Source organism: Scyliorhinus torazame, chromosome 1 (assembly GCF_047496885.1).
Source record: "Scyliorhinus torazame isolate Kashiwa2021f chromosome 1, sScyTor2.1, whole genome shotgun sequence".
Lineage (NCBI taxonomy): Eukaryota > Metazoa > Chordata > Chondrichthyes > Carcharhiniformes > Scyliorhinidae > Scyliorhinus > Scyliorhinus torazame.
Window position 1 is genome coordinate 112,641,926 of NC_092707.1, and position 15,223 is coordinate 112,657,148.

A 15,223-nucleotide genomic window follows, 5' to 3' on the forward strand; every position below is an offset into this window, starting at 1 on the left:
CACTAAGGGCAATTTATTATGGCCAATCCATCTAACCTGCACGTCTTTGGACTGTGGGAGGAAACCGGAGCACCCGGAGAAAACCCACGCAGACACGGGGAGAACGTGCATACTCCGCACAGTCTGACCCTAAGCAAGTGCAGAGGATCAAAGATATCTTTGAGTGCATGTGCATAGATCCCTGAAGACAGCAGGGCAGGTATATAAGGTGATTAAGAATGCACATGGGATATTTGCCTATGTTCGTCCAGGTGTACAATATGAGAGCAGAGAGGTTTATGTTGGAGCTGTATAAAACGCTGTTAAGGCCACACCTAGAGTACTGAGTTCAGTTCTGGTCACCACACTATTTTAACCCATCCATTATCACAGCTATTTCCTCATTAAGGATGCTTTTGCAAACATCTCCCGCGTGAAAGACTTCCATCGTACCTCAGCGGCTGAGATGTAGCCTCACGTGGGATTGTTCCCTCGTCAGAGAGAGGCTGAGGGACATTGGCGTCCTGATTGGCAGCCCGTCTACGCCTCTGATTGGATGGTTAAGTAGCCGGCAACCTGATTCAATGGACGGGTAGACTGCGTCTCTGATTGGATGGCCGAGTAACGGGCGTCTCTGATTGGATGGCCAGGTAGCCGGTGCCTCTGATTGGACGGATGAGCAGGGGACGTTCCGACGTCTGTTTGGCGCGCGAAAGGTGTGCGCATGCGCGGAGCCCGGGGAACAAAGGCGGGAGGAGGCCGCAGGAGCGGGGTTTCGGTTCACGGAGCATCGGGAAGCTGATCCCCGAGCCGCAGGCATGACGGACAAAGAAGGTAATGGACATGATGGCGACGCGGCTCCGAGCGCCGCAGACCTCCATCTTAACTTGTATTCCAGTTTAACCGGCGGACATGTTGTGGAATCGCGGTTGGGGCCTTGTTCCCAGGCCGGGCGGCGGTTCCTGGGCCGCCCTCTTCATCCCCCCCGCCGACTCGGAGTGCGGGAGAGATCCCGGTCCCCCGCCCACTGGGCCTCTCCCTCCGCCCTGTGATGGGGACTGTGGCTGCAGCTTGGCCGCTCTGCCGGCTCTCTGCGGGTTGTTTTGTCAGGCAGAGCAGGCTGTGAAGCCGGCTTTCTGGCCGCTCCTCGGCTGAGAGCCGCCTGGCTCCCTGTCCCCCGAATCTTGCCGATTCGCACTGAGGTCAGACCGCTTTCTGCAGATGGAATTGGAGCCGGTGTGCGGAGGGTGAAGTTCCGTAAACTACCATCTTGTTTCCATTGCTCCCGGATCATTGCAGCAATTCTGTCTATTTATTGTCGCATGTTGTTGAACACACTGGCAGTGAGAACAGCTTGATTATACATTATTAATTCTAAAAATCTCGTTGGTGAAAAAGTGCTTTCTTAGCCACCCTTTTGGGAGCTGGTTATTTAACCAGCGGTGCAATACAGTCTGCTTTCTAATTTGAATTTATCTGTATAATCTGACATCACCGTGGAAGGTTTGGCCTTGCAGCCGACTTGACATTTGGAAATGGGCACACATTTGCCTTCTGGCAGTCGGACCCCTTGTCACTATCCAGACCATCAGACTGGCTAATTAAATGTACGATTAACAATTTAATAAGCCATTTTAATATGATTAGCATTTGAACGTCTTTACTATTTTTAAAACTATCTCTAAGATTTAGTTGCAGTAACTGTGTCGCTGATTTCTTCAACTTATGTTGTGGTTTAATACAAAAATAATTACTTGTATGAAGGTTTAGAAATAAACCTTTGAGCCCCAGCCAATCTGTGTCTTCCTCCACAATTAAGAGTGTGGGGTGTTACTGTCAGTGTCCCTCTGTTCAGAAAGGAACGGCATGCTTGCTAGCTTTCCTGTGATTTAGTTGAAACTGACATACTCATCCAGTTTCCCTCCCCTTCATTTCCCAAAACGAAGAGGCCTGAGCACGGATAGTAGTCTTGAATGACAGTCACATTCTTGTGCTCCAGATACTGGGCCTTAGCAACACTATATTTTAAGGGGATGTGAGAAAAGAATCAATTGCAATGTAAATATATAATGTATGCAAGGTACTCTGTCCTGTATTTAATGTAGATTTGTATCCCTGTAAACTGCATGTACTATTGTCAGAATGTTCAGATTATTTTTCTTTAATTTTGCACCTCTAGCATCAGATGCCCATTATGATGTTACACCTGTGACGTCACACACCCACTGTTCTTCATTACTGACGGCCGCCTCACCTGTGCAGTCCACTCATCTCGACACGACGCCAGCCATTTGTCATGAATGGAAACGAGGAAAAAAAAGTACCTTGTATATATTATACAAAATAACGGATGGCCAGGAGATGAATTAGAGATGTGCATGGGATACAACCATTAAATTTTGGCCTTGTATATTCACTAGTGGCTATAACATGAAGTGCTCACATTAGCCCCAATCTAACCAAAGCCCCAAAACACATCTGTAATTCACCTCATGCCATTGATTGTTTGTTTTAAAATAAAATGTGGCACTCTGCAGCAAATGTACTTAAATGCTTTTCAATGTGTAAGTAAGGTGTACTATGTCATACATCTCCCCTTAAAATCAAGTGTTTTGTAAATTTGCCAAAAGGCCCCCCTCCAATTTTATTTGTGTAAGTGAGTCATGAACAATAGCAAGCACAGTCGTTTTTAGATATATTTGCAGAAACACTCGGGGTTAGGTAAGTCCTTTATTCTTTGAACAGATTCGTAAAGCTAGAGACAGTAATTGCCTGTTAATTCACTTTGTTATTGACAAAACAGTAATCAAATTCTGATGCAGTAGCACATATTAGTTTTATGTCTAATGTTCAAGTGCATGCGTTTTAAAAAAAATAAATTTAGAGTACCCAATTATTTTTTTCCAATTAAGGAGCAATTTGGTGTGGCCTACCCTGCACATCTTTGGCTTGTGGGGGTGACACCCACACAGATACGGGGAGAATGTGCAAATTCCACACGGACAGTGAACCAGGGCCGGGATTGATCCCGGATCCTCAGTGCCATAGGCAGCAGTGCTAATCACTGTGCCACCCATAGTGCATGCGTTTTAATGAGAATTTGTGACGGTGACTTCTCCAAGCCAGTTCACTACCGGACCTTGAGGATAGCAAATGTTTTTTTTCTCTTTTAAGTAACCTCTACACCATTTTCTTTTCCTGCTAGATGTAATGCTCTGATTTTTGTAACTACCTAGTTCAGACTGATTGCCAAACAGATGAGACGCATCATGCCTATTCATGAAGTGCTGTTTCTTCCTTTTCATGAGCTAAACCTTTTCTGTGCTGTTGCAAACTATTGTCTTTTGCCCTTGCACTGCCCATTTTGTGACAATTTCTGTTTTAAAAGTTTAAATATGTCACTCTTAACTCTTTAAGCTCAATATTTATTCACCTAGCTTATGTATTTATATATACCTATCTTTACAGCACATTGCCCTTGGTCCTGAAATTTATCCATCATGTTATCAGCAGCATTGCAGAGGAAACACTTTTTTTTTAGAACCGTTTAAGCCAACTTGTCCATGTTACTGTAAAGACAGTAAGAAGTCTTACAATACCAGGTTAAAGTCCAACAGGTTTGTTTCAAATCACTCGCTTTTGAGCACTGCTCCTTCCTCAGGTGAAGTTCACCTGAGGAAGGAGCAGTGCTCCGAAAGCTAGTGATTCGAAACAAACCTGTTGGACTTTAACCTGGTGTTGTAAGACGTCTTACTGTGCTCACCCCAGTCCAACGCTGGCATCTCCACATCACTGTAAAGACAGTAATGTTAAAAAACATAAATAGTTCAACCACTTGCTGCATAATCTAGGCTAACACTGAATTGTAGTATTGTACTTGGAGTGCTGCATGGACAAGAGCAAGGATAGTCATTTTTAGATAGTTATTCTTTAGAGAAGAACTTTAAACAAGCCCAGTTAAGCTTGAATAGATTAGATCCTGTATTGGTGCTGGAGAGCAGCAACAGTCTGTTAAGACTTTCAACCAATTAATGTGATTGTGACTGTTTGTATCTTGACCCTATGGACTTGCACAACAAAAATGTTCAATCTGACTTTAAAAAACTGAGCACTTTGTGCAGATTCTTTGGAGTCACCACTAATCACATCTTGTCAATTGGAATAAATATGTTATTGCTAATCTCTCTACTACCTCATGAATTCCATACCCATTTCAATATATTACCCCTGAATTTTGACATGTCTCTGTGAAATCTCATTGACAACCTTATGAAAGTTGATATAATTATCATCCCATATCTGCCACATCAGTTACCGTTGCAAAATAATGCATTCAGGTTTGCCCATTACAAATCTGTTTGATTTAAGTTTACTCTGGTTCACAACATTTCTGTTCAGTCTTTCCCTGGTTTCCTTGACCAACATCAACTACTAATCAGGATTTGTACCTAAGCCCTCCCAAGTTGCATTTTAAATTATTTGGTCAGTAAACCCGTGTTCTGCAGTTTATTAGTAACTATTTTATGGTATATTGAGATGAGTAGTTAATCTAATGATAGGCATGCAAAGTAATAACGTTGTTAGGAATTTTAACTTGCTTTAATGACTGCTTTAATCACAAGTTTAAAAAAAAATAAACAGGTAGGAAATAAACTTTGGCCCAGTGGCACCATAGAACAATTAGAATAATGCTGTATTGCACTTGTACTATTAATGATAAGTTGTGCATTTGCAGCAGCCTTTGATGATGCTGTGGAAGAACGTGTCATTAATGAAGAATACAAGATCTGGAAGAAAAACACTCCCTTTTTGTATGACCTGGTTATGACTCATGCTCTGGAATGGCCCAGTCTGACTGCCCAGTGGTTACCTGATGTCTCTAGGTATGGATGGAAGAATAGTAATTAAAATTAATGTCAGTATTGTGTTTTGCTTGCTAAACAAGGATGTCTGCAATAATGTGTAATTAGATTCTATTCCCAACAAAAGCAGCACCTGTATAAAAAGTACCTACTTTATCTTGTGATTTAGTAACTGAATAATTTAAGATGGGGTGGGGAGAGAAACTTGTGTTCAACCTATCCGCAGCATTGTCTTGCTGTATTTATATTAGTCCATGAATACCATTTGTTGACTAGGACTGTCTGATTCCTCTTTGCAACACATTAGGGTTCCTTGTTCCGCAACTTGTGATAAATAGGTTCCTTTTATTTTGCCATCTGTTTGTAAAAATGTCTCCTCGTGCTGAAATTTTGTTTTATTCATTCATGGGAGGTGGATCAGCATTTATTGCCTATCTCTAATTTCCCTTGAACTGAGTGACTTGCTAGGCCATTTCGGAGGTCACCGGGTTAGCCACATTGCTGAGAGTCTGGAGTCACATATAGGCCAGACCAAGTAAGGATGGCAGATTTTCTTCCGTAAAGGACGTAGGTGAACGACATGGGTTTTTAACACAATTGACAATGCTTTCAATATCATTAGGCTTTTAATGCCAGTTTTAAAACAATTCAAATTTCACTATCTGCCATAGTTGGATTTGAACTCTGGTCCCGGAGCATTACACTGGGCCTCTGCATTACTGGACCAGTGAAATACTGAGATGAGGAGAAACTTCTTCACCCAGAGAGTGGTGAGCCTGTAGAATTTGCTACCACAGGAAGAAGTTGAGGCCATATGTTTTCGAGCAGGAATTAGATATAGCTCTTGGGGCTAAAGGGATCAAAGGTTATATGGGGGGGGGGGGGGGGGCTTTGATTCATTTTGTCCAAACCCATCATATTAAATATTTGATCAAATACTTTCTTAGTGTTCACCTTTCAACAGAACTGAAAACCCAGGATGATTAAACTTTCCTCAGTTCAGATGCTAAAGAAGCTCTGCAATCAACTGTGTAGCCTTTCTCTGCACCCATCCAGAACACTCTTCAATTTGAAACCGAGACATCAAAACTGCATTTAGAATTCTAGATACTCCACTAAGACCACATACAGCGTTAAAATTGCCCCTCTGGATTTTATGCTTCCCAATATTCTTTTTTACTTCAGAAACTACGAACATGAGAAAGAGGAGGATGCCATAAGATCCCTCCTGCTCCGACCATGAATTAAGATCTATCTGATCTTGGGTTCAACTCTCCTTTCCTGCTTGACCCCCATAACGCAATGGTTTTTTAAAAACATGTCTACCTCAGCCTAGAATATATTGCTGATTAATTTAATTTCTATAATGACCACTGCAACCTCTGGGTGCCTTATCTGAGGTTATCAATTAATGCTATCTCATTACCCAGTACCAGGTCTAGTGTGGCTTGCTCTCTGGCTCCAAAACGTGCAGTTCATTGATGAATTCCTCATCTAAGCCCACCTGATTTTTCCAGTCTATGTAGGTTAAAACCCCCATGATGATTGCTGTCCCCATATCACAAGCAACAATGTTTCTTGACAAAGGGTCATCTGGACTCAAAACGTTAGCTCTTTTCTCTCCTTACAGATGCTGCCAGACCTGCTGAGATTTTCCAGCATTTTCTCCTTGGTTTCTGACTCCAGCATCCGCAGTAATTTGTTTTTAACAGTATTTCTTGTTTACTTTGTCCTACTTTGTGGATGGGTGGACACCACTTCCATAAGTATCATTTCTCATCTTTACCCAAACTGCTTCTACAGTCTGGTCTCCTGGATTTGGATTATTCCTCTATTGTGCTGCTAGCATTATTAATTAGAACCAGCCCTCTAGCTTCCTGTCTTTCCTAAAAGTCACGTACTCTTTGATAGTTAGGTCCCAATCAGTCATCCTGTAGCCATGTGATGGCTATCAGATTGTACTACTTTCTATTTGAGCTATGGCAGCATGGTTGTTAGCACTCCTACCTCATTGCGCCAGGGACTGGGTTCGGTTCCGGCCTTCGGTGCCAGTACGGATTTTGCATGTTGTCCCTGTGTATATGGGTTTCCTCCAAGTGCTCCAGTTTCTTCCCACAGTTCGAAGATGTGCAGGTTAGTGTGAGCCCAGGGTGGGGCAGTGGGCCGAGGTATGATGTTTGTTCAGAGGATTGGTGCAGACTAGATGAGCCGAATGGTCTCCTGCAATGTAAGCTACTCTGTTTTGTTTCAAATGCCACATGTATTCAGGTGCAGTTATACTTTTGTAACCTCCAGACTTCTCTGCCGATTTATACTCTGTCCCTTCTGTTTTATAATTTCCAGATTAATACCATTCTCAGCTTTGATAAAGTCATCCATAGATGCTGTCAGACCTGCTGAGATTGTCCGATGTTTTCTGTTTTAGTTTCCGATTCCAGCAGCCAGTAATTTGCTAATGCCTTTCTCTCTTGCTTTATCTCCAATCTCTGATTTACCACATCTGCCCAAATTTGATCCCTTGCCCCCACTATTCCTCTTTACTTGCCTAGTTATGTGTTTCACTAGCACACTGGTCCCAGGAGGGTTCAGATGTAGACTGTCTCAGCAGTTTCCCCAGTTCTGGTCCCAGTGTTCGATGAACTGGATACCACTCCTGTTTTCTGAGTCTCACTTTAATTTCTCTAATCTCATTTGCCCAATGTCAATTTGCACTTGGATCGGGTAATAATCCAGTGATTATTAGCTCCGAGGTTCTGCATAATTTGGTGCCTTGCTCCCCATGACTATGGAGAAGCTTCTTCTTTGTTCTGCTTATGTCATTGGTATCTACATGGAGAGCAAAGGAGCATCTTTTTATTCCTTCTCCCCCTTCGCGTAATTTCCTTACACTCAGCACTCTTGTTGATGGTCGCATTCCTGGAACATTTCACATCTACCCTGACCAGACTCCTCAGAATCTAGCTAGCAGAATCTGACGAAGAGTCTTCCAAACTCTATACGTTAGGGCTCTTGTCCTCTCTCTCCACAGATGCTGTTGGACCTGCTGAGATTTTCCACAATTTTCTGTTTTTGTTTCAGATTCTAGCTTCTACAGTCATTTGCTTTTATTGCCTCAGAATCCTGATATGTTTCAATAAGATCACCTCATTCTTCTAAACTTTTATTAGTATTAGCTTAACCTTTTCTCATAAGACAGCCCCTTCGTTCCAGATTGACCTAGAATTCCCTTCAGTGCAAGCATAATTCTCAAAAAAGGAGGCCAAAACTGTATGCCGTACTCTGGGTGTGATCTTGTCAATACCCTGTAGAGTTGTAGCAATATTTCCCTCTTTTATAGTCCATTCCTCATACAATAATTGTCACCTTTCCATTTACTTACCCAATCACTGGATGTGTGCCAATGTTTTGTTGCAAAGATACCCAAATCACGCTGGACTGCAGCATTCTGTGGTCTCTCTATTAAATTCTCCCTACCATAATGGCAAAACTCACATTTTCCCACCTCGTATGCATCTGCTGAATTTGTGTTCACTCGCTTAACCTATCTATGTCCCTTTGCAGACTCTGCCCTTGCAACTTTGTTTCCCACCTAACTTTGTATTGTCAACATATTTTGGCTCGAATACACTTGGCCACTTCATCCAAGTCACTCCTCTTGATTGTAAATAATTGAGACCTCAACGCTATCCACGATGGAACTCCAATAGTTAGTTTGTAAATCTGAAATGACTCCTTTATCATGACATGGTTTCCTGTTAGTTAGCCGATCCATGTTAATCTATTACCCTGAACATCGTGAGCTTGGCAACCTGCAGATAGTTTAACTCCTGGTCTGATATCTGAGGCAAATTAGATAATTTACATCAACCATATCTCTGTAAACCTAGCAGGTGTAGGCTATTCATCCCCTCGGGCTGGCTCCACTCGAGGGGATGAATATCAAGGCTGAATGCAGTTCAGCAAGACTTCTTTACACGTACTCCTATCCCCTCACGATGAAGGCCAACATACCATTTGCCTTCCTATTTTAAAAAAATTTAGAGTACCCAATTTATTTTAAGGGGTACTTTTAGCGTGGCCATCTTTGGGTTGTGGGAGTGAGACCTATGGGGAGAATGTGCAAACTCCACACGGACAGTGAACAGATTAGATAAACTAGGCTTGGGTTCCCTTCAGCATAGAAATGTAAGGTGCGAGCTAGTTGATGTGCTCAAAATGATTAATAGATTTGATGGGAGCAGATGGAGGAAAGACTATTTGCTCCATTGGGCTCAGAACATCGGGGCATTATCTTAAAATTATATTCAGTGGGTATGTTGGGAAGTACTTCATGCAAGGGTAGTGGAAATCTTTCTCCAGAAAGTCGGTGAAAGAGTGCTGGACGCTTCAATCAAAGTTTAATATTTGAATGATCGATTATTTGTTAGGTAACGGTTATGGAATTAAGGTTGGTAGGTGGAAGTTGGATATTGGTCAGTTATCTAAGTGGCGGAAACAATTTGATGCGATATGTCCCGCTCTTATTTCTGTGTACTTTTATTCTGCCCCTGTCCTATTTCAAAATTAAATTCCTTTTGTATCGTATCTGAAGAACCATCCTGTTGATATTGTCCTATTTTCCTTCCAGCATTTGTTCGAATTAGAATCATAGAATTCCTACAGTGCAGTCAGAGGCCATTTGGACCATCGAGTCTGCACCGACCCTCTGAAAGAGTGCCATACTTAGGCTCACTCCCCTGCCCTATCTGCATAACCCTACCTAACCTGCACATCTTTGGACAAGGGGCAATTTTCTTTAAGTGGCCAATCCACCTAACCTGCATATTTTTGGCCTGAAAGGAAACCAGAACATCCAGAGGAAACTAGTGCAGAGACGGGGGGGGGGGAGAAAGAGTGCAAGTTCCAGACGGACAGTCATCCAAGGCCGGAATTGAACCCGGGTCTCTGGCACTGTGAAGCAGCAGTGCTAACCACTGCCACTGTGCTGCAGTTTTACCATTCTTATGCATTCTCTCATGCCCTTAAAAAAAAAAAAACAGCTTGTTTAACATTTAGCAGAAAAAATAAAATTCTGGAAATACATAGCCAGTCTGGCAGCATTTGTGGAACAGAGTTGGTATTTTAGTTTTATGACCTTTCATCAGAACTCGAGTAATTCTAGCATTTGCCATCTTTAATTCAGACTTCCAGCATTTGTGGCATTTTGCTTGTGGGTTCTTTATGAGGACCTACTTGCCATCACCTGGAAAAAGCAGAGTGTGGTAAGGAAATCGGTTGTTGTTTTTTTTTTGCCCCTCACGGTCAAATCAAAATACACAGGAAGTCCTCTCTTAACATCCTGCACAGTGATGTTTCGCATTAACGTTGCTCTCCAATTAGAACCTTTCTTTTTGGAGTTCCCAAATCATTATTTTCCCCAATTAAGGGGCAATTTAGCATTGCTAATTCCCCTCCCCTGCACATGTTTGGTTCTAGGGTGAGACCCACGCAGACACAGGGAGAATGTGCAAACTCCACACAGACTGGGGCCGGAATCCAACCGGGTCCATGGCGCTGTGAGGCAGCAGTCCTAACAACTGGACCACCATGCTGCCTGATCCAAATAGAACCATGTGTTTGCTTTACATTGCTGTTTTGTGTGCCCGTCTCCATATGTCTGGATGTTTTTGTACAAATCCCATGTCCAGCCTGTGAGAGCTGGGTTTTGGGCAACCCTGGGAAAGGGGTTTGAGCCTCAGACAGACCACTTTGCGTGATTCCACATTTTTCAGAAATCTATGACATTAAGCAAGGGCTTCTTGTACCTTGACCCAGACCTGACAGTTTTGCAGCTCCAGTTTTTGCATTTGTTGCCATGGCATTTTGTGGTACTGGATTTTGTACAATTAGTATGGGGATTGCTGTTTTGGTCTCTACATCTAAGAAACGATATACTTAATTGGCGGCAGTACAGTGAATGGTCACCATATCGGTCCCTGGGTGACGCTAAGTAAATTGAGATATTTTCTGGAATTTAAAAGAATGAGAGACAGTCTTATTGAAAACTTCAAGATTCTGAAGTGGCTTGATAGGATAGATGCTGAGAGGTTGTATCTGCTGGTTGGGGAATCTAAAACACGGCTGATCATTTAGGACTGAGGTGAGGAGGCATTACTTGATTTAGAATTGTGAAGCTTGGCATTATCCATCCCAGAGGGTTGTGAATACTCCATTGTTGAATAAGTGAGGAGGTGAAAGGTTATCTGGGTAGGTCGGAATGTTGAGTTGATCTTATTGAATGGTGGGTGGGGGGGGGGGCTGCAGGGCAATTGCCACTCTTGCTCCTCGGTCCTATGTTCCTATATTTACCATCTTTCACATTGTCACTTTTTAGTAGTAAAATTCTTCGGCGCTTTTTTCCTTGTGATTCAACATTGCCGTTTTTAGCCATTTCTTCCTACTTTATCTCTTATGGCACTGTCTACATGTGCAGTTTTCCTTGTGATTGAACATTGCAGTTTTTAACCATTTCTTCCTACTTCTCTATCTCTTTCATGGGACTGTTCCTTTCCTAAGGTCTGATGCTGAGCATATATACATATGTATGAATATATTTAATGCTGGGTTAGACAGTGGGTAGGACAGATTTTTGATGTCTCAGAGAATTAAGGGGTATGGTGAGTGGGCAGGAAAATGGAGTGAAGTCCAAGATCAGCATTGATGGAACAGGTTTGACCTGCTGTACGGTCTACTCTTATTTCTTGTGTCTTATTTCCTGTGTGTCCTTGAATTGTATCTTGTTCAAAGAGAACAGGTGTAAATTTCCTTTATTAATGTTTTTTTTCTTTGCAGACTAAATAATGTGTGACTGAATAATCTAGTAACATAATATTTAATGATCTGCAGACCTGAGGGGAAGGACTACAGTGTTCACAGGCTGGTGCTGGGAACCCATACATCTGATGAGCAAAACCATCTGGTCATAGCCAGTGTTCAGCTACCAAATGATGATGCACAGTTTGATGCTTCACACTATGATAGTGAAAAGGGAGGTAAGAGCTTCTTTCCCCCCCCCCCCCCCCCTCAAAGTGCACAGTGTTTTGTGGCTTGTAGACGAGCAAAGTATTGTTCTAGTTTGTTGCTTATGTTGAAAAACCTACACCATGGGCTCACTCAGAATCACAGTGCAGATGCGACCCGCATGAACGCGCACGAACAGACTCAAAAACAGCTTCCCCACTGTCACCAGACTCCTAAATGACCCTCTTATGGACTGACCTCGTTAACACTACACCCCCTGTATGCTTCATCCGATGCCAGTGCTTATGTAGTTACATTGTATATGTTGTGTTGCCCTATTATGTATTTTCTTTCATTCCCTTTTCTTCTCATGTACTTAATGATCTGTTGAGCTGCTCGCAGAAAAATACTTTTCACTGTACCTCAGTACACGTGACAATAAACAATCCGTTGGCCCATTGAGTACACTGACATGTGGACAAACACCTGACCTACCCACCTAATCCTATTTACCAGCACTTGGCCCATAGCCTTGAATGTTATGACATGTGAAGTGCTCATCCAGGTGCCCCAGGCAGTGTGTTCCAGCCCCCACCCCCCCAAAAAAAAAAGTTCTGCCTCTCGCCGTTAGCTTATGTCCCCTTGTGACTGACCTTTCAATTAAAGGAACAGCTGCCCACTATACATCCTGTCCATACCCTCATAATCTTGTACGCCTCAATCAGGTTGCCCTCGGTCTTCTCTGCTCCCCCTCCAGTGTAATCACATCCTTCCTATAATGTGGTGACCAGCACTGCATACAGTACTCTAGCTTGGCCTCACCATTATATGAGTCCAACACAACCTCTCTCCTTTCATAAACTATGCCTCGATTGATGAAGCCACATCGAGGCACTGGTTGGAGATGCTGACCTCCATTCCAACAAAACCCACCTCCGAGTGATCAATGAGGCGAAGGCTAAGACATCTGCACCCGTCTGCAGGTCTGACAACTGAAATATGGCATTGGGGATAGTGCTCCAAATCGTCTGTAAAAGCTCCCGCATGGTGCTGAAGAAGGAGACCTAACATCTCAACAGCTCAGGACATGTCCAGAATATATGCGTATGGTTTCCTGGGCCCCTCCCACAATGCTCATACTTGCCTTCCACCCCTTCAAAAAAACTGACTCAACTTAACCCCAGTTAAGTGTGTCTTGAGTACCGCCTTAAACTATATCAACCCCAGTCTCTCACGTGATAAAGGGGTTCATCCAACACAAGGCCTCACACCACACCCTTCCTCTAATGCAATCCCCAACTCCTCCTCCCACTTGGCCTTAATTCCTACCAGGGACATAGTATCCTCCGCCATTATCCTCCCCTAAATTCCAGAGGTCCCCCCCCGTGAGTGTCAAACCGCTTTCTCACAATGAGGATGGCGGAACCACTGGGAACAGCGGGGAAACCTTCCTCGCAAAATCCCTCAGCTGCAGGTAACTAAAGCTTTCTGCCTGTGAAAACCCAAGCTTCTCTGACAGCTCCTCCACGCTCGCGAACCATACCTCCAGAAACAAGTTCCACGTGCCATCAACTCCCTTATCCACCCAGCTCCGAAACTTGGCATCCAGTCTTGCCGGCTCAAACATGATTATCACAAATCGGTGCCTGCTTCGACATTCTATCTCATTTAAAATGCTGCTGAAAGTGACGCCAGATTCTCAATGTCGCAACCACCACCGGAGTACCTGATTACTTCCCTGAAGAGAAGGGCAGCGACACGGTTGCCAGTGTCTGCACCCCGTCCCTTTACATGAACCTGACTCCGTCCTCACCCACACTGCCTCCTGATTCCCACACCATCCCAACACCAGGGCGTTCACCGTCCAATAGTAGTAAGTCAAACTTGGCAACATCAAACCCCCTGACTGCCGGTACTTTTGCAGGACCGTTCGATGAATCTAATCAACCGTACCCGCCCAAATAAAGGACAAAGTCAGCCTCCGCCCCTGCAAGTAACAGCGTTGGCAAAAAAAACAGCAAGCATTGGAATAGGAACAGAAAAGGTGGCAATATGTTCATTTACATGGACTGCACGTGCCAAGGACAGTGGGATGTTATCTCACCAGGATCCTTGCACCCATGTTCAATAACAAAATCAGCCGATGCCTGCATCATTGTCTCCGGGAGCACCCCCATTGAGACCTCGAATGCCTCCACTAACAACGGGACCAGCCAGTCAACAAACTTAAATTTCGACTGGGATCCCAACTGCTCCGGCACCATATCCATCTCCTATTTCCGATTGCCTTGCGAACTTCCTCCCTCCCCCAGTGATTACTCACACCCTTCCCGGTCCTCCTTGCCAATGTGGAACACTCCAACCCCTCCTAAAACTCCCCCATATCCAATTCGTCCTCCAGTGGTTCTGACCCATATAGCCTCTCAGGATGCCTTAAACGCTGCATTCACCATCTCGGAAGCAGCCACCAGCCCACCTCCTATATTCCGCACCGGAATACTTTATTTGGAAGGTGTTTACTCTCTCAACTGGGCAGCCAACAAATGACTGGCCTTCTCCCAATATTCGTACATTGCTCCCTTTGCGCACTGCAGCTGGCGAACTGCCTTATCCATGGTTGCCAGGTTAAACTGCACCTGCAATACCTTCCTACTAGCCAATAGCTCTGGGGTGGGACACTCCACATATTTACTGTCAACCTCCAGAATCTCATCCACCAGCCGCTGGCATTGCTCCTTATCCACCTGCGCCTTATATGCAATTATCTCTCCTCGCACAACTGCTTTCAACAACTCCCATAACACCCAATTTTTTATTAAACCTGACGTACTCATAAATTGCCCTTGCACAAAACCCCAGATCTGCCAACAGCACTCCCTCTAGGATCCTGGCCAGCTGTTGGGCTGCCCCCCTCTTCCAGCACCACATCTACCAGGTGTGGGGCATGTTCTGAAATTTCAATTGTTGAATTGCAACAGGGACCTCCCCACAATTATAAAAAAAAATAAAAAAAAATCAATGTGAATAGACAGTGTGTACCAGTGAGAAGAAAGATTCTACCCCCACCCACCATCAGATCACCCATCACCCCTATGGGGAATGCACCTATTTCTCCCCCCACCCCCAGCAGCAGTCCCTGTCCAAGATGGCACCTGGCCCCACCCATCACATGGAGCCAAAAAACAACCCCAGTCACGGTCAGCAAAATAAACCCCCCCACCCCCAATCCCACAACCACTTCCTTTTGAAATCACTCTTGTCTCCACTCCCCTCCCCAATCATTCACATCACAAATGGATCAGCAGGCCGCAGCCCCTCCCCAAACCTCGCTACCGTTTATTATAGCCTCACCCAAAAAATCAACAATAAAACAATGGACCCTC

At 44.0% G+C, this 15,223-nt stretch overlaps 1 protein-coding gene across 3 annotated transcripts in view; it reads left to right on the top strand.

The window, feature by feature from the left end:
• The first annotated feature begins 656 nt into the window (after positions 1 to 656).
• Positions 657 to 15,223, top strand: part of LOC140411047 (histone-binding protein RBBP4) — a 74,863-nt gene continuing 60,296 nt past the window's right edge. The window contains exons 1-4 of one of the 3 annotated variants that reach the window (XM_072500037.1): positions 657 to 813; positions 2,159 to 2,299; positions 4,715 to 4,862; positions 11,727 to 11,872. In XM_072500037.1, the coding sequence (XP_072356138.1) occupies positions 798 to 813; positions 2,159 to 2,299; positions 4,715 to 4,862; positions 11,727 to 11,872 (451 nt within the window). In that variant the 5' untranslated portion in view covers positions 657 to 797. Of the gene's footprint in view, positions 814 to 1,302; positions 1,323 to 2,158; positions 2,300 to 4,714; positions 4,863 to 11,726; positions 11,873 to 15,223 lie in introns of those variants that run through there. The other 2 variants (XM_072500046.1, XM_072500055.1) reach the window with 2 other exon arrangements.